Source organism: Hyperoodon ampullatus (assembly GCF_949752795.1).
Source record: "Hyperoodon ampullatus genome assembly, chromosome: 8".
NCBI classification, from domain to species: domain Eukaryota; kingdom Metazoa; phylum Chordata; class Mammalia; order Artiodactyla; family Ziphiidae; genus Hyperoodon; species Hyperoodon ampullatus.
In genome coordinates, this window is record NC_136921.1 from 89,536,163 (window position 1) to 89,563,271 (window position 27,109).

General features: G+C 37.4%; 1 protein-coding gene across 1 annotated transcript in view; it reads right to left on the minus strand.

Moving 5' to 3' along the window:
* Positions 1-27,109, minus strand: part of CHN1 (chimerin 1) — a gene marked incomplete at both ends in the record, with an annotated part of 196,456 nt that overhangs the window by 63,599 nt on the left and 105,748 nt on the right. The window contains one exon of the mRNA XM_079710705.1: positions 21,379-21,667. Coding sequence (XP_079566831.1) covers positions 21,379-21,667 — 289 coding nt within the window. The remainder of the gene's footprint in view (positions 1-21,378; positions 21,668-27,109) is intronic.

Genomic DNA, 27,109 nt, shown 5'->3' on the forward strand with positions numbered 1-27,109 from the left:
TATGTTTCACAAAATATGGTTATCTTAATAATAATGCTATTATGTTAACATGTAATGGGTTTATTATTATTTTTTTTTTTTTTTGGTTTTTTTTTGCGGTACACGGGCCTCTCACCGCTGTGGCCTCTCCCGTTGAGGAGCACAGGCTCCGGACGCGCAGGCTCAGCAGTCATGGCTCACGGGCCCAGCCGCTCCGCGGCATGTGGGATCTTCCCGGACCAGGGCACGAACCCGTGTCCCCTGCATCGGCAGGCAGACTCGCAACCACTGCGCCACCAGGGAAGCCCCTCTTTTTGTTTTTAAAATGAATTAATAGGTATTTTTTAAAATCTGTTTTAATTTCCAAGGTAGTAAATATCACAGATATAACCCACATAAATACAAGTTCTTTTGAGATCTTCAACAATTTTTAAAGTGTAAAGGGATCCTAAGTCCAAAAAGTTTGAGAATCATGGATCTAATCCATTAGTTGTAACCTTTACAACAGGATCTCACACATACACACAGAAAGACAATTATAGTAATAGATGTCTGGGCCCTGTGATGATTCTACTGAATCAAAATTTCTGCAGGTATCTCTATTGTATATAAAGCTTAATTGGTAAGTGCACTGATCTGACTTGGCCCTTTAATAAAAAAACTATCCATGACTGTATATTTTATTTTATTTTATTTATTTATTATTTTTTTAAACATCTTTATTGGAGTATAATTGCTTTACAGTGGTGTGTTAGTTTCTGCTTTATAACAAAGTGAATCAGTTATACATATACATATGTTCCCATATCGCCTCCCTCTTGTGTCTCCCTCCCTCCCACCCTCCCTATCCCACCCCTCTAGGTGGTCACAAAGCACCGAGCTGATCTCCCTGTGCTATGCGGCTGCTTCCCACTAGCTATCTATTTTACGTTTGGTAGTGTACATACATCCATGCCACTATGACTGTATATTTTAGAATTTTCCCAAAAGTTTATTTTAAAGTTATTTAAAAAAATTTTCTTCATTATATTATTTCTCAAAAGTACTAATATTAGCAATAGTATCTTTGATTTTTTCTTTTATAGTTCTGAAGCAAATCTTTATTCATTGTTATTGGTTTCCCTGCTTCTGAGAGATGCCATGAAAAGTGGTAAACTTGAATTGTGTTAAAAAGCTGAGAGTGTTTTTTGTTTGTTTATTTTTCTTTTTGCCTCTAGATCATAATAAACTCTCTTCAGTAAGTTTTACATATAGTCTCTGGAGTACTGATTTGAAAGACACTTCAACTGCCTTCAAAATCTTGTTTATTTAGGAGATGACTGTCAACTCAGAGGTCTTTTGTCAGTTTCAAAGAGCTAAGTAAGCTTCAACTTTGACAATAAAATGCTAATAAGCACTCTGAAGACTGAAATGATGAAAACCTGAAGATGTCAACCTAAATTTAAGTCAACTATTGAAAATGTATAAGTGTGCTGACATCTTAAATATAATAAATTTATATTATTATAAATATGCTTTATATTATATATATATAAGCATATACACGCTTTATTATATTATAAATCTTAGTTACCATTATATATTATTAATACTCAGATAAATTATGTTAATCATTTAATATGGTTCCATTGTAAAAACTTTAAAAAAATTAATCCAGATCTCATTCTATTAAGTATACTGCGATTTAAAATACACATGCTCAAGTCCATTCTCTACGTCTGCGTCTTTATTCCTGTCCTGCCCCTAGGCATGGGGACATGGGGACATGAGGACATGGTGGGGGGAAGGGTAAAATGGGACGAAGTGAGAGAGTGGCATGGACATATATACACTACCAAATGTAAAATAGATAGCTAGTAGGAAGCAGCTGCATAGCACAGGGACATCAGCTCTGTGCTTTGTGACCACCTAGAGGGGTGGGATAGGGAGAGTGGGAGGGAGACGCAAGAGGGAGGGGATATGGGGATGTATGTATACGTATAGCTGATTCACTTTGTGATACAGTAGAAACTAACACACCATTGTAAAGCAATTATACTCCAATAAAAATGTTAAAAAAATAAAGTAAAATAAAATAATTATTCACCCACATAAAAAAATAAATAAAATACAATACACATGCTGTGGGGCTGTCTGGTGGTGCAGTGGTTAAGAATCCGCCTGCCAGTGCAGGGGACACGGGTTCAAGCCCTGGTCTGGGAAGATCCCACATGCCGCAGAGCAACTAAACCCGTGTGCCACAACTACTGAGCCCACGTGCCGCAACTACCAAACTCCACGCGCCTAGAGCCTGTGCTCCGCAACAAGAGAGGCCATCGCAATAAGAAGCCCGTGCACCGCGACAAAGAGTAGCCCTTACTTGCTGCAACTAAAGAAAGCCTGTGCGCAGCAAGGAAGACCCAATGCAGCCAAAAATAAATAAACAAATTTTTATAAAGAAGCCTATAGATTAAAAAAAAGAAATAAAATATACATGCTGAATTATTGGCAGCTTTGCACATTTATGTATAATTTACACCATCGCATAAGTATAAATCCTTTCTTATTTATTTGTGTTGTTGTTGTCCCTATGAAAGGAACAAAACTATTTGGATTTGTACACTTCTGTGGTACTTAAAGAAGGGAGGCTAGCATTTGATACAAGCAACCATTAGAGAACTAAGCTACATTATAGGGAAAGAGAGTTTGTTTTAGTTTTTTATATTTAAAATTTGAACATAGGCTTTCTTATTCTGTAATCTGGAATCTTCTTCTTTTAATATTTGATAAGGGTTTATTTTAAACACTGAACATAAGAGTTGCAGTTCTAGAGTGGCATGCCTCAATAGGTGAAGGGCCCATCTGAACTATGCTTCAACTTCCTTTGGACAGATTCCAGGATGTTTTAACTTCTCTCTTTTGAGTAACCCAATTACTCAAAATACAGTGATCCACTTAGTCTAAATACTAACACAGTCCAGTGTTCAGTCTCCATGATGACACCAAAGGGCATCTTGTGGAAGGGTCTGGTTGTTCTCCGTGATTTCATATTTAAAAATAAAGGATGCACTATTAAAACACACCCATAGAATCCCTTGATAACTCACCATAAACCTATCATCCCCAAAGATACCCATGTTATTATAATACCTACTCTCAAAAGGATTGTTACAAAGATTAAAGGAGATAATCCGGTAAAGTACTTAGCCGACTTTCTCACATAAAGAGGCTCAATAAATGTTAGTTACTACTGTTATTATTCTTAGTTTTACAACTTTTAGAGGATCTATACTGAGGAGCAAGAGGAGACCTTCAATTTCCTGAGGCCAAAAAAAATTATATGACCAGCTCAAAGACTTAAAATCCTAGTCAGCAGCAGAGTCAAGCCTATACTTAAATGTGCATGTTTAAACTTAAAAGCTTTTGCACAGCAAAGGAAACCATAAACAAAATGAAAAGAAAACCCACAGAATGGGATAAAATATTTGCAAATGAGGCGACCAACAAGGGATTAAATCTGAAATACACAAACAGCTCATGCAGAAAAAAACAAACAACCCAGGCCTTCCACCGCCATCTTGAGCTGCAGTGTCGGGGCAGCGCTTCTGCACAGGGCTCGGCCCACCGAGCTGAGGTGACAGTGCAGCCATTTCTCACTAGGCACTCTAATCTGAACTGCTGGGTGCGAGACCTCTGCATGAGGTACCCTGTGAACAAGTGAAACTAGACAAAGCACAAAGGAAAAGAAAAAAAAAACAAGTTGTAAACCCACTGAAAAAATGCCTCTGTACCTCTAGTTCTTGAGGGGGTTGGCGTCTTCAGTGGAGTTTCCTATTGCAGGGGCACCTTCAAGATGGCGGAGGGGTAAGACATAGAGATCACCTTCCTCCCCATAAATACATCAAAAATACATCTACATGTGGAACAACTCCTGCAGAACACCTACTGAATTCTGGCAGAAGACCTCAGACTTCCCAAAAGGCAAGAAAATCCCCACGGACCTGGCCATGTGGCTGACAGGGTCTTGGTGCTCCGGCCTAGTGTCAGGCCTGAGCCTCCAAGGTGGAAGAGCCTAGTTCAGGACACTGAACTACCAGAGACCTCCTAGCCCCACGTAATATCAATAGGCGAGAGCTCTCCCAGAGATCTCCGTCTCCACACTAAGACCCAGCTCCACCCAACGGCCAACAAGCTCCAGTGCTGTACGCGCCATGCCAAATAACTAGCAAGAAAGGAACACAACCCCACCTATTAGCAGAGGGGCTGCCTAAAATCAGACTAAGTGCACAGACACCCCAAAACACACCATTGGACATGGCCCTGCCCATCAGAAAGACAAGATCAAGCTCCAACAAGCAGAACACAGGCACCAGTCCCCTCCACCAGGAAGCCTACACTAGCCACTGAACCAACCTCATCCACTGGGGGCAGACACCAAAAACAATGGGAATTATGAACCTGTGAAAAAGAGACCCCAAACACAGTAAGTTAAACAAAATGAGAAGACAGAGAAATATGTGGCAGACGAAGAAGCAAGGTAAAAACCCACCAGACCAAACAAATGAAGAGGAAATAGTCAGTCTACCTGGAAAAGAATTCAGGGTAATGATAGTAAAGATAATCCAAAATCTTGGAAATAGAATGGAGAAAATACAAGAAACAATTAACAAGGACCTAGAAGAACTAAAGAGTGAACAAACAATGATGAACAATACAATGAATGAAATTTAAAATTCTCTAGAAGGAATCAATAGCAGAATAACTGAGGCAGAAGAACGGATAAGTGACCTGGAAGACAAAATAGTGGAAATAACTACCACAGAGAAGAATAAAGAAAAAAGAATGAAAAGAATTGAGGACAGTCTCAGAGACCTCTGGGACAACATTAAACACACCAACATTCAAATTATAGGGGTCCCAGAAGAAGAGAAAAAGAAAGGGACTGAGAAACTATTTGAAGAGATTATAGTTGAAAACTTCCCTAATATGGGAAAGGAAATAGTCAATCAAGTCCAGGAAGCACAGAGACTCCCATACGGGATAAATCCAACGAGAAACATGCAAAGACACATATTAATCAAACTATCAAAAATTAAATACAAAGAAAAAATATTAAAAGCAGCAAGGGAAAAGCAACAAGTAACATAAAAGGGAATCCCCATAACGTTAACAGCTGACCTTTCAGCAGAAACTCTGCAAGCCAGAAGGGACTGGCAGGACATATTGAAAGTGATGAAAGGGAAAAACCTACAACCAAGATTACTCTACCCAGCAAGCACCTCATTCAGAATTGACAGAGAAATTAAAACCTTTACAGACAAGCAAAAGCTAAGAGAATTCAGCACCACCAAACCAGCTTTACAACAAATGCTAAAGGAACTTCTCTAACTGGGAAAAACAAGAGAAGAAAAGGGCCTACAGCAAACCCAAAACAATTAAAAAAATGGTAATAGGAACATACATATGAATAATTGCCTTAAATGTAAATGGATTAAATGCTCCAACCAAAGGACACAGACTGGCTGAATGGACACAAAAACAAGACCCGTATGTATGCTGTCTACAAAAGACCCACTTCAGATCTAGGGACACATACAGACTGAAAGGGAGGGGATGGAAAAAGATATTCCATGCAAGTGGAAATCAAAAGAAAGCTGGAGTAGCAATTCTCATATTGGACAAAATAGACTTTAAAATAAAGACTATTACAAGAGACAAAAAAGGACACTACATGATGATCAAGGGATCAATCCACGAAGAAGATATAACAATTGTAAGTATTTATGCACCCAACACAGGAGCACCTCAATACATAAGGCAAATGCTAACAGCCTTAAAAGGGGAAATTGACAGTAACACAATAATAGTAGGGGACTTTAACACTCCACTTACACCAATGGACAGATCATCCAAAATGAAAATTAAAAAGGAAACACAAGCTTTAAATGATACATTAAACAAGATGGACTTAATTGATATTTATAGCACATTCCATCCAAAAACGACAGAATACACTTTCTCCTCAAGTGCTCATGGACATTCTCGGGAATAGATCATATCTTGGGTCACAAATCAAGCCTTGGTAAATTTAAGAAAACTGAAATCATATCAAGTATCTTTTCCAACCACAATGCTATGACACTAGATATCAATTACAGGAAAAAACTGTAAAAAATACAAACACATGGAGGCTAAACAACACACTACTAAATAACCAAGAGATCACTGAAGAAATCAAAGAGGAAATCAAAAAATACCTAGAAACAAATGACAATGAAAACACAACAACCCAAAACCTATGGGATGCAGCAAAAGCAGTTCTAAGAGGGAAGTTTATAGCAATACAATCCTACCTCAAGAAACAACTCAAATAAACAACCTAACCGTACACCTAAAGCAATTAGAGAAAGAAGAAAAAATACCCCAAAGTTCACAGAAGGAAGGAAATCATAAAGATCAGATCAGAAATAAATGAAAAAGAAATGAAGGAAACAATAGCAAAGATCAATAAAACTAAAAGCTGGTTCTTCGAGAAGAGAAACAAAATTGATAAACCATTAGCCAGACTCATCAAGAAAAAAAGGGAGAAGATTCAAATCAATAGAATAAGAAATGAAAAAGGAGAAGTAACAACTGACACTGCAGAAATACAAAGGATCATGAGAGATTACTACAAGCAACTATATGCTAATAAAATGGACAACCTGGAAGAAACGGACAAATTCCTAGAAAAGCACAACCTTCCAAGACTGAACCAGGAAGAAACAGAAAATATATACAGACCAATCACAAGCACTGAAATTGAAACTGATTAAAAATCAATTTAATCAGTGATTAAAAATCTTCCAACAAACAAAAGCTCAGGACCAGATGGCTTCACAGGTGAATTCTATCAAACATGTAGAGAAGAGCTAACACCTATCCTTTACAAACTCTTCCAAAATATAGCAGAGGGAAGAACACCCCCAAACTCATTCTACGAGGCCACCATCACCTTGATACCAAAACCAGACAAAGATGTCACAAAAAAAGAAAACTACAGACCAATATCACTCATGAACATAGATGCAAAAATCGTCAACAAATACTAGCAAACAGAATCCAACAGCACATTAAAAGGATCATACACCATGATCAAGCAGGGTTTATCCCAGGAATGCAAGGATTCTTCAATATATGCAAATCAATCAATGTGATACACCATATTAACAAACTGAAGAATAAAAACCGTATGATAATCTCAATAGATGCAGAAAAAACTTCTGACAAAATTCAACAAAACTCTCCAGAAAGTAGGCATAGCATGAACCTACCTCTACATAATACAGGCCATATATGACAAACCCACAGCCAACATCGTTGTCAATGGTGAAAAATTGAAACCATTTCTTCTAAGATCAGGAACAAGACAAGGTTGCCCACTCTCACCACTATTATTCAGCGTAGTTTTGGAAGTTTTGGCCATGGCAATCAGAGAAGAAAAAGAAACAAAAGGAATCCAAATCGGAAAAGAAGAAGTAAGACTGTCACTGTTTGCAGATGACATGATACAATACATAGAGAATCCTAAAGATGCTACCAGAAAACAACTACAGCTAATCAATGAATTTGGTAAAGTAGCAGGATACAAAATTAATGCACAGAAATCTCTTGCATTCCTATACACTAATGACAAAAAATCTGAAAGAGAAATTAAGGAAACACTCTCATTTACCACTGCAACAAAGAGAATAAAATACCTAGGAATAAACCTTCCTAAAGAGACCAACTATAAGACACTAACGAAAGAAATTAAAGATGATACAAACAGATGGAGAGATATACCATGTTCTTGGATTGGAAGAATCAACACTGTGAAAATGACTAGAATACCCAAAGCAATCTACAGATTCAGTGCAATCCCTATCAAACTACCAATGGCATTTTTCACAGAACTAGGACAAAAAATTTCACAGTTTGTATGGAAACACAAAAGTCCCCGAATAGCCAAAGCAATCTTGAGAAAGAAAAATGGAGCTGGAGGGATCAGGCTCTGTGAGTTGAGACTATACTACAAAGCTAAAGTAATCAAGACAGTATGGTACTGGCACAAAAACAGAAATATAGATCAATGGAACAAGATAACAAGCCCAGAGATAAACCCATGCACATATGGTCACCTTATCTTTGATAAAGGAGGCAAGAGTATACAATGGAGAAAAGACAGCCTCTTCAATAAGTGGTGCTGGGAAAACTGGACAGCTCCAAGTAAAAGAATGAAATTAGAACACTTCCTAACACCATACACAAAAATAAGCTCAAAATGCATTCAAGACCTAAATGTAAGGCCAGACAGTATAAAACTCTTAGAGGAAAACATAGGCAGAACACTCTATGACATAAATCACAGCAAGATCCTTTTTGACCCACCTCCTAGAGAAATGGAAATAAAAACAAAAATAAACAAATGGGACCTAATGAAACTTAAAAGCTTTTGCACAGCAAAGGAAACCATAAACTAGACAAAAAGATAGCCCTCAGAATGGTAGAAGATTTGCAAATGAAGCAACTGACAAAGGATTAATCTCCAAAATATACAAGCAGTTCATGCAGCTCAATATCAAAAAAACCCAAACAACCCAATTCAAAAATGGGCAGAAGACCTAAATAGACATTTCTCCAAAGAAGATATACAGATTGCCAACCAAGACATGAAAGGATGCTCAACATCACTAATCATTAGAGAAATGCAAATCAAAACTACAATGATGTTTCACCTCACACCAGTCAGAATGGCTATCATCAAAAAAAAAAATACAAACAATAAATGCTGGAGAGGGTGTTGAGAAAAGGGAACCCTCTTGCGCTGTTGGTGGGAATGTAAACTGATATAGCCACTATGGTGAACAGCATGGAGGTTCCTTAAAAAACTAAAAATAGAACTACCATATGACCCAGCAATCCCACTACTGGGCATATACCCTGAGAAAACCATAATTCAAAAAGAGACATGCACCACAATGCTCACTGCAGCTCTATTTACAATAGCCAGGACATGGAAGCAACCTAAGTGTCCACTGACAGATGAATGGATAAAGAAGATGTGGCACATATATGCAATGGAATATTACTCAGCCATAAAAAGAAACGAAATTGAACTATTTGTAGTGAGGTGGATGGACCTAGAGTCTGTCATACAGAGTGAAGTAAGTCAGAAAAACAAACACTGCATGCTAACACATATATATGGAATCAAAAAAAAAAAAAAACGGTTCTGATGAACCTAGGGGCAGGAATAAAGACACAGACATAGAGAATGGACTTGAGGACAGGGAGGGGGAAGGGTAAGCTGGACGAAGTGAGAGCGTAGCACTGACATATATACACTACCAAATGTAAAACAGATAGCTAGTGGGAAGCAGCCGCACAGCACAGGGAGATCAGCTCGGTGCTTTGTGACCACCTAGAGGGGTGGGATAGGGAGGGTGGGAGGGAGACACAAGAGGGAGGGCATATGGGGATATATGTATACGTATAGCTGATTCACTTTGTTATACAGCAGAAACTAACACAACATTGTAAAGCAATTATACTCCAATAAAGATGTTAAAAAAAGCAAATAACCCAATAGAAAAATGGGCAGATCTAAATAGACATTTCTCCAAAGAAGACATACAGATGGCCAAAAAGCACGTGAAAAGATGCTCAACACTGATAATTATTAGAGAAATGCAAATCAAAACTACAATGAGGTATCACCTCACACCAGTCAGAATGTCCATAATCAAAAAGTCTACAAACAATAAATCCTGGAGAGGGTGTGGAGAAAAGGGAACCCTCCTACACTGTTGGTGGGAATGTAAATTGGTACAGCCAATATGGAGAACAGTATGGAGGTTCCTTAAAAAACTAAAAATAGAGTTACCATATGACCCAGCAATCCCACTCTGGGCATATATCTGCAGAAAACCATACTTTGAAAAGATACACATACCCTAATGTTCATTACAGCACTATTTACAATAGCCAAGACATGGAAGCAACGTAAATGTCCATCAACAGATGAATAGATAAAGAAGATGTGGTATATATATATATATATATATATACACACACAATGGAATATTACTCAGCCATAAAAAAGAATGAAATAATGCCATTTTCAGCAACATGGATGGACCTAGAGGTTATCATACCTAGTGAAGTAAGTCAGAGAAAGACAAATATTATGATGTCACTTGTATGTGGAATCTAAAAAATGATACAAATGAACTGATTTACAAACCAGAAATAGACTCACAGACTTAGAAAACAAACATGGTTACCAAAGGGTCAAGATGGGGGTAGGAATAAATTAGGAGGTTGGTATTAACATATGCACACTACTATATATAAAATAGATAATCAAGAAGGACCTAGTGTATAGCATAGCAAACTGTACTCAATACTCTGTAATAAACTATATGGGAAAAGAATCTGAAAAAGAATAGATATATGTATGTATATGTATGTATAACTAAATCACTTTGCTGTACACCTGAACTAACACAACACTGTAAATCAACCATACTACAATATAAAATAAAAATTTTTTTAAATCTGCATGTTTTCAGTCTGTTCTACTTCTCCAATAATAAGTTCTCAGAAGTACAGAATCTTAAGTCTGAGAAACCTCTTGAGGGTTAATGAAAATTTATGGGTGACAGCTAGAAGGGACCTGAATGACATATGTGAAGCTGAGTCCTTCATTTCACAACTGAGGCTCAGAGAGGTTGATGACATGCTGAAAGTGACATCATTACTTAAAGTCATAAGATGAGGATCCTGATCTTTGCCAAGGAGATGCCCAATTAAAAAAAATTGTTTTGGGGGTGTGTGTGGGAATGACTGAATAAATAGGAGACAACATGTGATAATCAAAGCTCCTTTTGAAGTGCTTTTATGTGAGGAGTAAAGGTGGATCTTTGTGGAAAACAAATCTCAAAAAACAAGGAATTAAGAGAGAAAGGGAGTAGCCTAAAGAGAGCATTTGAACTAGATGCTGTGGACTGCTCCCAAGCTATGACCAAACACGAGCCCAGAGGGCTACAGAATTTCTTTTATGGGTTAAGACCAGATCAAATGTTAAAGATCCATTATTATTTACGCATTGTGTCCTAGAGCAAAAAAATTAATTTAGCTTAAAAGTTTAGAATACTTTTTATGAAACTCAAAGTGAAAGATTAAAATCCCTTGTTTACAATCCAATATCACTATGAATTTAAAAATATGAAAAAAAATCAGCCCCTTTGCAATAACTATGAACACTGCTTCCAAATAAAAGTATCTGTCATAATCGTTAATTAGGCAAACGCATTTGGGTGGGGAGGCTTTATCTAAAAGGAAACAATGGAAATTTACCATTCACACTGAAATAAGTGGTAATTAGAATGTTACGTCCACAAGATAGCAAAATATTTCTGGTTTAAATAATAGTTCCAACTAAGTCCCTCTGTGTACGCTGCACATGGAACTTATGGAAATCCTTTCCTCTCAAAAAGCTTTGTTAATTTAGAACTGGGTAACTGTAAATGATACACAAGCTTGGCATGCGCTCCCGCTCTCTCTCTCTCACACGCGTGCGCACACATACACACACACACACACACACTCTAGAAGGATAAACAGCAGAATATTATTGGTTATGTTATCCGTCAATAGTAGGATTTGGTGGGATTTTTATGTTCTTACTGTTTTTCACTGTTTTCTCATTCACTCACATTCCAATAGGCTTTTTTGAGGGAGACAGGAGAAGAGTTATAACCATTTCTCCAGGAATTTTAGATGACCCATAGTTCTTCCATGGGAGCTTGTTACACAAGAGAATGTCACTCTTCACCTGGGACTGGGCAGAGAACTCTGGTCTACAGGACTCTTGAGTGGGTTGCACCTGCATGCTTTCAAGGATTATAGGGAGAGAAATATAAATGTTTTAGTGGGCTCAATGAAGCTGAAGAAAAAAAATGCTTTAGTGGTGTTCCATAGGGAATTCTGGAATCATATCATTGCCACAGAGAATGCCTTTTTCCCTTGGAGTAGACTGGGAGGATGAAGCAGAAATGGTAGTTTTTCTCATTGTGATACTTGGTACCATGTAGTAACAGTTCACATTCAGAGAGCAGGGGACACCCTTCTTTTCCATCAACTTGACCGTGACTAACACCCTGCCATGGGACCTAGCCCAGGTCAGAGAGGAATGGCAAGGAGAACAGCCAGTGATTAAACGAGGGCTGACTGAGTTCTTCCGGCTCAGGTCCAAGACCCCAGCAGATCTCTCTCCCTGCACCTAAGAACTCTCTTTCATTGTGCACCCAAAAATTTATTAAAGTCCTTATTACAGATTAAAAAGTGAAGAGTCCACAGTGATAGGGCTTAACTTCAACAAGTTATAGTATTTTGTGAGCACTACTACATACCAACAATTCCTTTGTTGCTCATATTTCCCTAAAAATACATGACCTGAGAAATTTTACATCTAAAATCAGGGATAATGAAGATAGGTTTTTAAAGATATTAAGATGATGTGTTTATAATAAATAAAAAGAAAAAAGATGGAGGTCAGAATTGCTATAAATATAGAAAGTTAAAACATTAAATAGGATGTCACCTTTCATATCAACCATTAAACAAATTTCTTGTCAGATGGAAATCTAATCAGTAGTTGCCTCAGGCAGGGGGTAGAGGTGGGATTTTCTACAAAGGGGTACTAGGGAACTTTCTGGAGTAATGAAATGTTCTATATTTGATTGGTTACACAGGTGCATACATTTGTCAAAGCTCATCAAACTGTATACGTAACTGTATACATTTTACTGTATGTAAATTATATTCAATAAATTTCACTTATAAAGAATTCTCAGAAAACAAGCCTATAAAGAGGTATGGGCTCATTTGTAGAGTTTTCCCCATTATATACAAAAACAGAACTTTCTCAAGGGATAGGGCACCAGTTTTTTCCTTACTATGAACTTGAGCAGCAGTCCAAAATCATTCTAAAGTTATGAAGCAAACTATATCCACAATCAGGGATCTCTTCCTGCTGAGTGGGCAAAAGGAAGGGAGGTATAAATCTCTTAACAAGGTGCTAAACAATCTGCAGCTTATATAAAAGCTTCTGCTTTTGCAGGGAAATTTTATAGCAAAGGTGACCTTTTATCAAACACTGCTGGTAAATAAGTATAGTAACTTAGAAATTATCAAGGAAAATGTTTAAGCTGTATGAGATGTAAAATTTAATAATGTAAAATAGGTCATCAGCAAACCTACAGCATCAGTGGATTTTCACTGGATGGTTTCAGAAGCTAAGGAAATAGAGGATAACAGGGCTGATTCATTCAAGTTACTGAACAAACCACAGTGAAAATAATGTAGCAGCACTAAACTTAAAAGGAGACATATAAATAAGGGTACAAATAGTAGCCACTAGAGATGTCTATAATTTCTTACTGAAAGAATCTAATTATTGCAATATAAAGTTCAGGTTTGAGTATTTTTGACCAATTATAGTAACTTGAAGGAAACCCAAGAAGAGTTCAGGACTAACTTATGAGGCCATATAAAACCATTAAGTTTTCATAACTTACAAAAAGGCTCAGGGCATGGCTTTGACTGATCAGTCTCTGAGAGACTCTAAATATTAGGGGGAAAGAGAAATGACTCCAAATATAAGGGGGAAATATGGAGCAAAAAGCAGAAGATGAACATTATAGATCCAAATCATTAAGCATAAGATCTAACGTAAGGATTTACTAAAACTAGAGAGCTGATTCTTTTAGAATTGCCCACAAAGTTAGTTTGTGAGCAGCATGGAAGGCCAGATTATTGCTTGATAGTCTCCACTTGCTTGGGACCCCAAAATGCTATTACCATCATCAAGCCACCAGAGTTTCTTTCTGTTTCACAAAGTTAATGGACGGGGATCTTGCCATCAATGATTATTTTCCCACCAAAATGCTAAAGGCTCTGAAATAGCAATTATGAAAGAATTTCTAACAGCTTCCTTTTCCAACCCTCAAACCAGTAAATTAAGAGTTATTTATTTAATTGGCTCATATACAGAAATCTTCCAAAACTGCAGCTGGCTTGGAGAATTACGATTTGGTCTTCCGTTGGCCTGGTTCTTTGGAGCTGAGGAACTGTTGTTTATCTTCCATCTTCCTCCTTCCATCTGGTTTTCCCTAATGGCTTTCAATTACTAATCCTTTCTGTGGGTGATAAGATGGAAGGACAGCTGAGATTCATGCAAACAATTTCCTGGGCCCCATCTGAGTTTTCATTAATCACTTCAAGTATGATTCTCTGATGGGGTCTAGGCTGTCCTGACACACGACTGACAATGTAAGTTTGGGGAGATGCTGTCTGCCACGTTGGCTTCTTTGAGCATATCCCTAAGGAGGTGCATCTACCACCCTTCACAAACTATTGCATATCACAAAGATAATCTTTCTGTAACTCAAATGGTATATCTGTGGAAAGAGGAATGGCCCTCCCTGCCTCACAGGGACATTCTAAAGATTCTTAGCTCTTAAAGGGAAAAATATAGAGTATCAAGTTGAGTTACTTTTCTTTCTCAGTCTTAGGACTGAATTATATTAGGGCCTTGGATTTGGCCGAATTCATAAAATATAGTAATTTATTCATTTGTTCATTCAGTCAACAACTGTTTATGTAAAACTCAAGGTGCTGATTCAGAAGTGAAACAATATTGAGGGATTAAAGCCTTTGAAACCGGGGTAGATGCCAGAATGTCATATTCATTTCTGATTCATGATTCTGAAAAATTAGCATTCTTATCTACAAAAGTGTTTCCTGTGATCTGCTGGGCTATTATAGTAGCAAGCTCAAATCAGAGTAAGTCCAACTTAATATTTGATGAACACCTGTAATATTACATAGATTATATAGGTGGCTTGCCTCTTGCTATCAGGATGTCTGTGTTAAATAGGGTAGAAACAATGAAAACATTAAAATATAAGCTCTTTGAGGCAGGGCTTAAATCTTGTACATCTTTTATAACTTCCAGAGCCTGGCCTGTTTCCTTACAAATAGGAGGTTGAATTAAATGCAATTAATTTTGACAGGAGATGACTTAGTTCATGGAAACCAAAGAAGAAATGGGGATGATATTCTGCTGTGCTCTTAACTTGCTTAAGTTCCAAGACAACTTTTGACTAACAGAATTTCTTTATATAGATAGCTCGTGAAAGACTACTTAGAAAATAAAGTGTGAAGACATTAAGGCAAAGGAAGGAGAGGGTTTACCCAGCTGGAGTTAAGAGAATAAGCAGACTTAGAAGTTAGGGGAGATTTGAGAGATCCTAACAGTCTCAACAAGGAGTGCAGGTTCAATAATAGTTCACTGACAGGAAGAGGACCAGAAGGCTTTACTTGTCTTACAATAAGGGGAAGTAGAGTTAAAATACTGGTCAATACTAAAATGTAAATATGACAGGCAAATAACATATTTTAGCCTTAAAAGTCATTAGCACATTACTGGGCAAAGACACATGCTTCTTAATTGGACACAATTAGAGGTATCACAGTCTTTGTTAAGAGAAACTCCACTTTTTGATGAAGCAAGTAGGAGCCTTTTGATGTTATCTTGTGAACTCAGAGGGCAACTGAAGCACTGAAAAGACAGATCTTGAAGAGAAACCTGAATATGCTGTTTCTAGCGAAGGCGGAGGAACAGTACTGAGACCCATGAAGGGACATCTGGTTGGTGATGGCTCTGAGCCTAGAGTGCAATAATGCATCACATACAAGGAAGGCCACTTTACAAAATCTCATTAATACTCATAACCACCAGTGCAATGGAATCCACAGACCTTATTTTAGAGATGAGGCAAACTGAGACCCAGGGAGGTTAAGGGCTTGCTAAGAACACACAGACTAATATATACTTACGTACTGACCATGTAGGCTTTTCCTTTTTTTTAAACTGTATTTGCTTTCTTAAGAAGGACAGTTACAGAGGCGGACAAACCCACTATTAGAAGTTCTGTATGGAAGTTGTAGTCTCCTCATAAATTACTAAATTGATTTTTTAATACAAATAAGTGACCTTGGGCACATCTAGCAGTTCTCTAAGGGCCTATTCACCCTGAACAACTGAGCCTAACCTTGAACAAGCCACAGAGGAGACTTGGGCATGTAAATCTGACAAAGGGCAAGAGGGATGGATGTGGATAAAGGCAGAGTTAAGGAGAACAAAAGGAGCACAGCTTGGGGAGGAACAAGGAAGGAGAAAAAAAGGCCCAAAAGACTGCGAAAACACAAAATCCAGAAACCAAACACAGTTTTCTTCAGACTGCTTCATGCTACCCACTCCTCTGGTTGTTTTTTTTTTTTTTTTTTTTCGGTACGCGGGCCTCTCACCGCTGTGGCCTCTCCCGTTGCGGAGCACAGGCTCCGGATGCGCAGGCTCAGCGGCCATGGCTCATGGGCCCAGCCGCTCTGCAGCATGTAGGATCCTCCCGGACCAGGGCACGAACCCGTGTCCCCTGCATCGGCAGGCAGACTCTCAACCACTGCGCCACCCAGGAAGCCCCTATTGTTATTTTTAAATGATTAAATTTAAGTATTTTTCTTGCTGATTTCTACATTGAGATGATACAGAAACAGAAAATGTGTTATATGGTTTTTTGTTGTTGTTGTTGTTGTTGTTGCGGTACACGGGCCTCTCACTGTTGTGGCCTCTCCCATTGCGGAGCACAGGCTCCAGACGCGCAGGCTCAGCAGCCATGGCTCATGGGCCCAGCCGCTTTGCCCCATGTGGGATCTTCCTGGACCGGGGCACGAACCCATGTCCCCTGCATCGGCAGGCGGACTCTCAACCACTGCGCCACCAGGGAAGCCCTGTTATATGTATTTTTAAGCGAAGTAAAAACATTTAGAAGAGTGGGTTTGTGGGAGACTAAGACAATTAGCAGACAGACAGTCCGTGCTCCTTTGACAGGGACATAGACTCCTGTCATTTTATGGAGGTAACCAAAGAATTCCAGTAGTTATGGCAGTTTTTGGCAGGGCTTTCATTTCAACTTCAAGTTTCACAAGGCTTTTCGATACATATGCAGTCTGGCGATCCCCAAAGAAGTCTTTGATAAATGAAATTTAAATGTACAGGAAATTCCTTAAGAATAAATTAATATGAAAATATGCCAAGAATTGCATTCATTCCAAACTTCCAGGGAAACAAAACATATATACACACACACACATAGACACACGTAGCTTATTTAGCTTGGTGAACTTCCATAAAACCAACAAGCCGATTTTGCTGCCCCACGCCATCACAGGTCATTCTTACATGTGAGACAGGTTTGGAGCTTGGAGGACTAAGTCTGAAAGTAAAGAGGTTTTGGCTAGAGTCAGAGTTCTGACTCACAGTATGGTTTCTGAAATGCAAATTATATATTTTATTTGACAGTTTATATTGCTAACAGTCATGTGAGACATTTTCAAAAGCATGGTTTTGGAAGATTTAAAGTTACGTTACTAATAAGTGTAAAATTATCATAAAACCATTGCATCCTGCCATAGGTCCAGTAGCTGTTGAAGCAAGTGTACTATATTCACTACTTGAAGTGTACTATATTCACTACTTGGAAGAAACTATTCAAATACAGTTCCAAGATAAATTTTTTAAAATTAACTAATAAAAGTTGGGCTCTTGGCCAATCTAGACTGCCAAAGGTAAGCTGTTCTAGAAGAGAAGGAAGTCTGGCTTTTCAACATGCTACAGCTTCATGATTAAAAAATATTTTCAAAAATGTTGAGAGACATTTAAAGTTCCTAATTGACTGTAAAGCAATTATACTCCAATAAAGATGTTAAAAAAAAAAAAAAGAGAGAGAGAGGGATATCAAAGAAGGAATTTCAACATCAGAGGGTATACTTAAATTGCTTCTGAAACATGGTAACCTTGAAGGCCCCTTCCAACTCCATGATTCTTTGATTTATGATTAGGAATCACAACAAATTTTATGAGTAAACAAGAGAAGAATGTTTTGAAAAAAGCATTCACACACACACACACAAGTTTCTAATTGATATTGAAGCTGAAGAAGCAACTTTAATAGTTAATGAGAGGGACTTCCCTGGCGGTCCAGTGGTTAAGACTTCACTTTCCAATGCAGTGTGTGCAGGTTCGATCCCTGGTTGGGGAGCTAAAGTTGGGGAGCTAAGATACCATGCCTCGTGGCCAAAAAACCAAAACATAAAACAAAAGCAATATTGTAACAAATTCAATAAAGACTTTAAAAAAAATGGTCCACATCAAAAAAAAATCTTTAAAAAAATAGTTAATGAGAAAAATGACACAGATAACGCTTGGAAAAAAAAATTTTTCCCCGCACAACAGGCCACCAGATTTCCTAGGGACAACAAAGAATCTTCAGGATTCACTTTCTGTGGCAAAAATACTTTATGGCCATAAAACCTGCCAACCTTCCACAAAAGCTCAGACACTCAACTTATACCTTAAGGACTGAAAAAAAAAATACGCATAGAATTCTCATCCCTAGATTTTAGAACAAGGAAAGACCTTAAGAGATCATCTGGTTCAAAATTTCCCAAAGTTGCTTTCATGAAACATTATTTTCCCAAAATGTTCTGAATAGTGGCGAGGTGATTCAGATAAGTTTGGGAGCACTCCTGAGAGTCGTAATGCACATTAGGCATTAGCAAAGCTGAGAAGCCTACAGAAAAGAAATGGTTAAGGTTTTTTAAAAAAACTTAATTTTTATCAAACCTATTTGAGCACAGAACCCTTTTTGCAGTAAGTATTTATTAAAATCCTGTAAAATTAATGTTTTGTAGAAAAACCCTTGTCTTATATACGGAGGAAGTGAAGTCCAGACAGGCTAGGGGATTGTCTCAAGGTCATACACTTAGTAGATAAGAAAAAACAGATCTCTCCTTTCTAGACCCCACCTCAGTGCTCTTCCTCGTGCTGTGTTCCCTCCTACAAAACCTGCACTCCCTGAAGGATCACAGAATATATAAACCAGACCTTGGATGTCATCTAGTCCAAAGCCCTCCTATTTAAAGGTGGGAAACAGTCTCCACAGAGAGACTGAAAAGTGACAGAGAAGTGAAAAAGAAAGTGACACAGAAAAATCAATGCCTGTAGTAGAACCTAGCTCTTAATTCCAACGCTGCTATCCTTTCCACAACAGCATACTAGCTCCTGCAGAGCCAACACTTTTTGCCTCTGAGGAAAAGGACTGATGAATGAGAGGGGATTTAGCTATGGAGGACCCAGTAAAATATTTATTAAACCACACTTGTGTCAGTAGGTATCTTAAATCAGTTAAACATGATTGTCTTTACTTACAAATGTCATCCACTGTGACAGGGAATCAATGTTTCAAGCTGTTGAACAGGTCATCATCCCTGTCCTGTTGGATGACACCTGTAAATAAAATAAATCTAGTTTTGAGTGAGTAGATTTTAAGCCAACTAGATTTAAGATGCATGCAGTTTAAAGCAAAGAGTAGTTTTTAAGAGATGATTCTTAATCAAGGTTTGCTGAAGAGAAACCCTTTCTGGGCTAGCTACTTCACTCTATGTCACTGGCCTTCAGCACAAAAAAATCCAGGTAATTTAACAGGTAATGTTGCCAGAATACATAGGGCATCATGGATCCTAGAGTTAAAAGCGTCCTCTAGGCATTAGCCACCTCAGTCTCTTGCCTCTGTGAATATTTACTTTCAATTTGTAGGAGGGACAACTAAGGCCCTGTGAGGTTAAATGACTAGCCCAACGTTAAATAGCTAAGTGTCTGTAGCTTGAGTCCCTTAATGTACAAAAATGTATACAGAACACATTAGCAAAGGTTATCATTAGGTTGATCAAATTTGAAAGATTCACAGGTACGTATTTAAACAAATATTTCACAGATGTTAACTTAGAATATTCAAGGCACGTCTTCATAACATATAATAATCAGTATTAGGTATTTAAATACAAGCATTACTGAAAAATGCCATGAATGAAAAATAACCAAAAGTGAGAAAATGGGAACTAGAGTGAAAAGAACAATATTAAATACAGCATGCATTTAGGACTCTAAATTCTGGTTACTTCAAAAAAAGATGTGTAGTTCCTAACAACTTTAAGTGTATGAAAAACTATTTGCTACAGACTATAGTTTAAAATGTTGGTTTCTCTGCAGCCACAAAATGCCACTCTAAGTAAGATCTGCCAGAAACTAAAATTTGAAATGGACAATGAACATTTGAAATTTCCATTCTGTACCTAAATACTCCAAGATAATGGGAAGTATTTTAGGATGCTACCATGAGGTAATATGACTGTCACAGTAACATTACCACCAAACTCATATTGAGTGCTTACTTTGTGCCACGCCCTGTTTGATTATTTTATACATACTATCTCATTCAGTCAATTCTCAGAAGTTGATTGTTATTACAATTTTACAAGTAAGAACATTAAAGCACAGAGAATTTAAGTAACTTGATGAAGTCACTCAACTGGTAAAATGACAGAATTTGAGCACAAATCTATTTGGTGACAGAATCAAGCTCAAATGACTATATAATACTACATTTCTTTAATATGGCAACTTAAGATACTAAACAATATAAGAATTAGCTAACACAATTACAATTAAAATATATAAAGTTATCCCAACTAAATCCCACACAATATAAAACATGAGAAAATTCTCACTTTTTCTTGGGGGATGAAAGGGAGGCTCAGGACAATTTTCAAAGTAAAATTATCTTAATGCCAAGGAATTAAAACTTCTGATGTTAACCTTAAACACATTACAATTAAAATATGACAAATGAAAAACTTAAATTGTCTTTCATAATTAAAGAAAAGTATATCTTCCGGATTTAGTTACTTCATAAGTCCATAAAGAGAAAAATTCTCCTGTTACTCAAGGCTGACTGATTCTCAAAACAGTATACAGTATTGATAGACTGAATTTAATCATGTGTATTTGAGAATACATATTATCTATCAATTTGCTAAAGAACAGAACTGTCATAAAGTAAATTATCTTTAAGGGAAACAAAGTAAGTTTGATAGATAATGTGACCCCCTTAATTCTTTATGTAATATAGCTAGTGTAAGTTATGCTTCTGACCAAAACCCCTGAACTTCTTTACTAGGAGTCATTTTTCCAACAAATCTTTAAAACTGTGAAACTGACAAAATAGGAAATAATCAAGAGTACAAAAATATACCTGACATATTTTAACTGAACAAGAATTAGATATACCAAAGCTCAGCATCACAGAAACTAGACATTAAGGAAAATGCATATCCTTTCCAAAGCACTGTGGAGAAGTCAATTTCTTCTGGCAATAATGGTTTTCTTATAAGAACCCCAAACAGAAGAAGACAAAGTGTGGTTTCATGGTAGCTTACCCTTTTCTCTGATACCCCATCCTGGCCTGTAGAATCTTTCTCATCAAGTGTCTCTTTCGGGACTGGCATATGTTTTTGGTATGCTGGCTCTCTGTTTAAGGTTGTGTATCCTATGTGCTCATAAATTGGGTTTATCGTCATCTTGGCAATGTATTCTGCTGCCTTGGTTTCAATATAGAGAGTAATCAATCCATCAGTCACCAGATCGTGGATGGACTCAAAGCGCTTCTCCCCAACAAAGTGCTTTCCATCGTAGTAGAGCCTGAAGTTTCTGGTTTGACTTCCAAATCTGCCTCAATGAAATGGGAAAGATGTTTTTAAGAAAAGTAAGCAAGTGAATTCCTTCTGAAAAAATATTTAAAACTATTGCTTTGTGTGTGTCTTCTTTGTTTAAATAAACTGTGGCTAATCTCTATGAGTCGTCTGGAATATGGAAAATTACACTTTTGAACACAAAGAATGAATCTGCAACAACTAGGGATAACTAGCCAAAAGCATGCCTACCCTAGTAGGAAAACCTTGCTCTTATTCATCTTTTTTAAGCCACTTCATTATGCCTGTAGGAAAAACAGGGGAAAATAAACCTCATATACTATTAGAACACATTCAATAATCAACTGGTCAACTACATAATATATGAAATTTCTATATTAGCATGTTCTCTCCAAGTTGATCAATAAAAGTATTCAATGTACTTCAGACCCCAACATTCATGTCTTTCAATGGGAAAGCTCCCTTTAGGGCTCACCTGAGTGTGATGCCAGCAATCATTTAAAGTAGAGCTGATTCCAGAACCTGAGTCATACAGTAGAGCAGGATGGCACAGAAACATACTTTTGCTATTTCTAGCCATGGGTCAAGGACTTGCTCTTCCCTCTTACATAGTCATTCTTCTGTCGGCTTGTTGAGTTTGGGCAAGGTATGCTTGCAATATATATAGGGCATATAAGTTATCAACTATTAAACTCTAGAAATTCTGTTCTCACTTTCGAGTCATCTTTCAGTGACATTTTAAAAAACCTGAAGAATGATTTACTTTTATGATAATTTCAGTATTTTGCTTCCTGTGGCAAACCTTGGAAATGGATCCAAGTTGGCATGACTAGCATCAGTGTCCTTCCAAGATGACAAAGACAAGAACATGCACTGACTTTAATAAAAGCTGGTGCCAAAAGGCACCAAGGGCCAAGTCACAGTCTCTGGAAGCTAGCTCCGAGCGAGCCTAATTTAAAACTAAACAAATCAGAAAGGATATATTTAATTTCACTGTTAAAAACACACAGAACAGAGATGAACTAAAATACTAAATTAATAGCTGTTTAAGTAAAGTGTTTAAATGGAACTGCAAACTTATGCAACAATACTATTCTGGTATAGGTTACATTTCAGGAGGACAGGAGTTAGAACCTTCTTAAGATTTCACTTTAAATGTGCCCTAAAAAAGGGAAACAAAAAAAAATTTTTAATAGTGGCCTGAGGTATCTCTGTTTCTGTCGTTCAAATTAGACTTTAGTAGTTATTTAATCTAGAACCCAATATTCTATCCATGCTGGTCCTTCTTCTAAAATAAAATTGATCTACTTTTTGGTTCTTTAAAAGCAATTAAATTTTGATTTATACTCAAGTGAATGATCCATATAATTCCACTTTCCCATTCTCATTTTCCTCTAATGTTAAAGACATATTTCTCCTAAGTAAAATTTCATTATAATGCAGGTCTAAAAAGTTGGAAGGTAAAACTTCTACACCAAAGTTAAACATAAACTTTTTCTCAGTTTAATATACTGCTATTTCCTTTTCACTAATTTTCATCATCTGTTACTGAGAAATAAACATAGCCATTTCATAAATTTTATAAGGTTCATATAGCAACAAACACAACACTGTTTAACATTAAGTTCCTTCATATTTCAGTTGTATTCAGAGGCATTTCAGTAAGGGATTTAGACCATTTTACTCCTGCAGGGGCTTAAGATTTTACAATAAGCAGTTTCACAATGGGTACGGCACTTAAAATAAAGACTATCTAAGTAATGGTGGCAGGCATTTGTCACTCAACTGTCTTCTGAAATCTGAGAAGTATGGGAGCAGAGGGTGGAAGGGAAGATGGCTAAACTGGCCTATGTGGGTTGGGATGGTTAATCGAAAGTGGAAATCTAAGGTTAGATTTCTTGGCACTTGACAATGGAGTTGTTTCTAAGCCATCCAAGGAGAGAGTTTCCTGGCTACCTCTAGGTTATTGGGCAAAAAAGTCTAAATAAGTTTGTCCATTTCTCTTTCTCAACTCAGTGACTTTAAGAGACCCCATGCACAATTCCCAGTTCCTCTTCAGCCTGTACTTGAGCTCTAGACTTCCAGTCCAATCAAGCTTCCAGCCTTAAGGAAGCTGATCAGATAACTAAAATAACTCATAATATGGGTTGATTAAAACAATATCAAAGGACAAGAAAATGAATTTCCATTTTGGAACTATGACAATTATGATTGAATTTTTAAGAAAAATTGCATTATTTTTACTAAAGGAACTATAAGCTTTGTATGCCTACTCTGAACATCCCTCTCTTTTATTTTGGAAGCTACATAAAAAACAGCATCGCCCTACAGACTGACAGAGAGACTTCTCCCCTTCCTTGATCTGAAAAGGCATGACAGAGAATCTTTGAGCAAGGTGGGGAATGAGTGTGTCTATTCTACAAAAAAGAGCCATAAAAAGGAGATGCCAAATCTAAGGGCAAATAAAGAATCCTTCCTTATAAAACTTATCGCTCACAGACTGTCATTTATACAACAAACATTTAACAAAACACCCAGGAACTCTTAAATATTAGGTAGTTCATAATAAAGTTCCTGTTTCCTCGATTACCTCAATGGGAAATAAACAAACATAAAAACAAGTCAATACAAAGACAAGATGAAATTGCTGAATTTTAAAAAGTTCATCTTTAGATTGATTTCTAAAAAATGGTTATAATAATGTGTATAACCTTGTTCATATACAGAAAAGTTACATTTCTCTACAGTGATGCATGAAACCAAGTAAATCCAGTATCTCCCTTATATTAAGAAAACCAAGAAACTCACTGTTTAACTAGATCTGACATATTACACTTAAGCCTACATAAGATCTCAGAGCTACTGTTTATGTCCCAGTACAAAAGACCTTTGCAGTCTTGAAATACGGTTTGGACAGGGACAGGCAAGTCCTGGGTCCTATGTGTTTAACAGAAAACCTCAGGCTTCAGCATCAGACAATTTAAGTTTAAATCCTGGATCTGCCACTTAGCTGTATGATTTTGGGAAAATCATTCTTCAGATTCTGCATCTAGAAAACAGGAATAACATTACCCTATACAGTAATAACATTACACGGCTGTGAGGATTACATAAGAATATTTAAGTTAAAGCTAAGTACAGCTGACCCTTGAACAACACAGGTTTGAACTGCACTGGTCCACTTAGAGACACGGGTTTTTTCAACAGTAAATCCTACAGCACTACACTATCTGTGGCTGGCTGAATCCGCAGATCTAGAACCATGGATACAGAGGGCCAACTATAAGTGATATGTGGATTTTCCAGTGTGCAGAGGGTAGGTGCCCCTAACCACCGTACTGTTCAAGGGTCAACTGTATATAGTACGTTCAACAGTAGTCCCCTTTCTCCTCTGTTAGCTTAGACCTCTGCAGAGAATGACAGATGATTACCAAACAATAAATTAAAACAAAAGATGTTTGATAAATATGCACTGAAGACAGTTGAATAAATAATTGGTAATGCTGGTTGTATAGGAACATCTCTGCCCGGGCTGACTTTACAGTCAATGAAAGACAAGGAGTTCTTTGTGACTTTTTTTACTCAGGATACCCCTGAGTATGTTTATACTACGTGGTTAACTGAGTGGAAATACAACAGAGTGCAAAGAGGGGAGGAGAGAAGCTGGGAGAGTCCTTCCACAGGGGCTTGGGAGTCAGGTTTCTGATTTCAAGGAAGAAAGGTCAGTAAATATTCTTGTATTGAAAGCAGGACATATTAAATGGATCTAGTGACGACTGCTGAACTCTTGAAGGCAGAGTACTGATTTGTAAAAACTGTTAATGCTAAACCATTTTCCCTGCATTTTTATAGGAAAATATTCTTTTCACTTTTTCTTATATTTATTCCCTGCTTCTATCCTTTCTTTTACATATCTGTTCATTTTTTTGATGAATATGTTTGAAACTGTATAGGTCCAACCCTCATGTAGATAGAGTTCAACAAGATGAAAATTCATTTTCTCCAAAGTGGTACTGCAGCTAACAAATAGAAAGACTGGGATAATCTGCTCTGAACTGCTACTGTTGTATATAATTACCATTTTCTACAAAGAATGTCTTTTTCTCCAGTGATTCCAGATTTTGGTTTTCATGTTTTAAAAAATTGTTTAATGCTGTGCCCAGCTGCATTCAAATGAATTTCAAAATCATAATTCTAACAGCTAGCTTTAAAAAGTGAACAAAACCCTTAATACCATCCTTTCTATTTTTTAGCAAGTAAATCGCACTCATAAAAAATTCAATCTAGAGGTACAAAGTGATGAAAATATATACAGAGAATAACCTTTGGGATCTTACTTTACTTTTTCTAAAACCAAGAATTAGTTCTGATTTGAGGCCAAAGTATTTGGAAGTATCTCCAAAGGAAAGCTCCAAGCTAACAGATGTTTTCTGTTAACAAACAGAAAACAAAACATATACAACACACTTGTCTAAGTTAACAATAAAATGTTAGAACTATTTCCAGAAACCAACACAGGAAAGCAATTTTATTTATCACAAATATGTATTTGTGTATTGTTTAGCAGAGTCAAAGAAGCTAACCTAGTGGTGAAATAAAAAATGTTTCATAAATTCTTCTAATCATAAACATACTCTCGGAACAAGGGTTAAAACAGAGACAAGAATATGATGAGGCATTCACTTAAATACTAAAAAATGAATTTAGATTGACTAAGAAAGGCTAAGGGAGAGAGAACTTAGCTATATACAATTTCACAATATTTTCTCCATCTAAAATTTTGTTAGGATACTACTTTTTTCTATCTTGTTGTGTAATTCCGGGTGGCAAAATGGGGTAAAATATTAAAATATGTGAACTCATGATGATATTCCCTTGGCAAAATAAATCATCTACAAGAAAGAAGCGAACCGGGCCTCCCTGGTGGCGCAGTGGTTGGGAGTCCGCCTGCCGATGCAGGGGATGCGGGTTCGTGCCCCGGTCTGGGAGGGTCCCATGTGCCGCGGAGCGGCTGGGCCCGTGGGCCATGGCCGCTGAGCCTGCGCATCTGGAGCCTGTGCCCCGCGGCGGGAGAGACCACAACAGTGAGAGGCCCACGTACCGCAGAAAAAATTTAAAAAAAAAGAAAAAAAAAAAAAAAGAAAGAAGCGAACCGATGTACCTAACCAAACGTTCAAAGGTGGCACCAGGCAGCTCTGCAAGGTGGAACTGATATGGAAGAAGAGTTGAAGAAAGTCTGTTTAAGAAAAGAGTTAGACATCCCCCCACACTCCCTAATCCTGTCCCCAGTGCAACCCCTTCCCCACTCTGGTGGAAGACTTGAGCTCTGTTCTCTGGATAGTAAATCAAGGAGATTTTGAACTGAGGAACGCCAGACAGAGTTGAAGGGAGATACCATCCTGAAAACTAAGTGAAAGTTTTAAATACTGAAGATTGAGACTTCACCTCTCTTCACCAC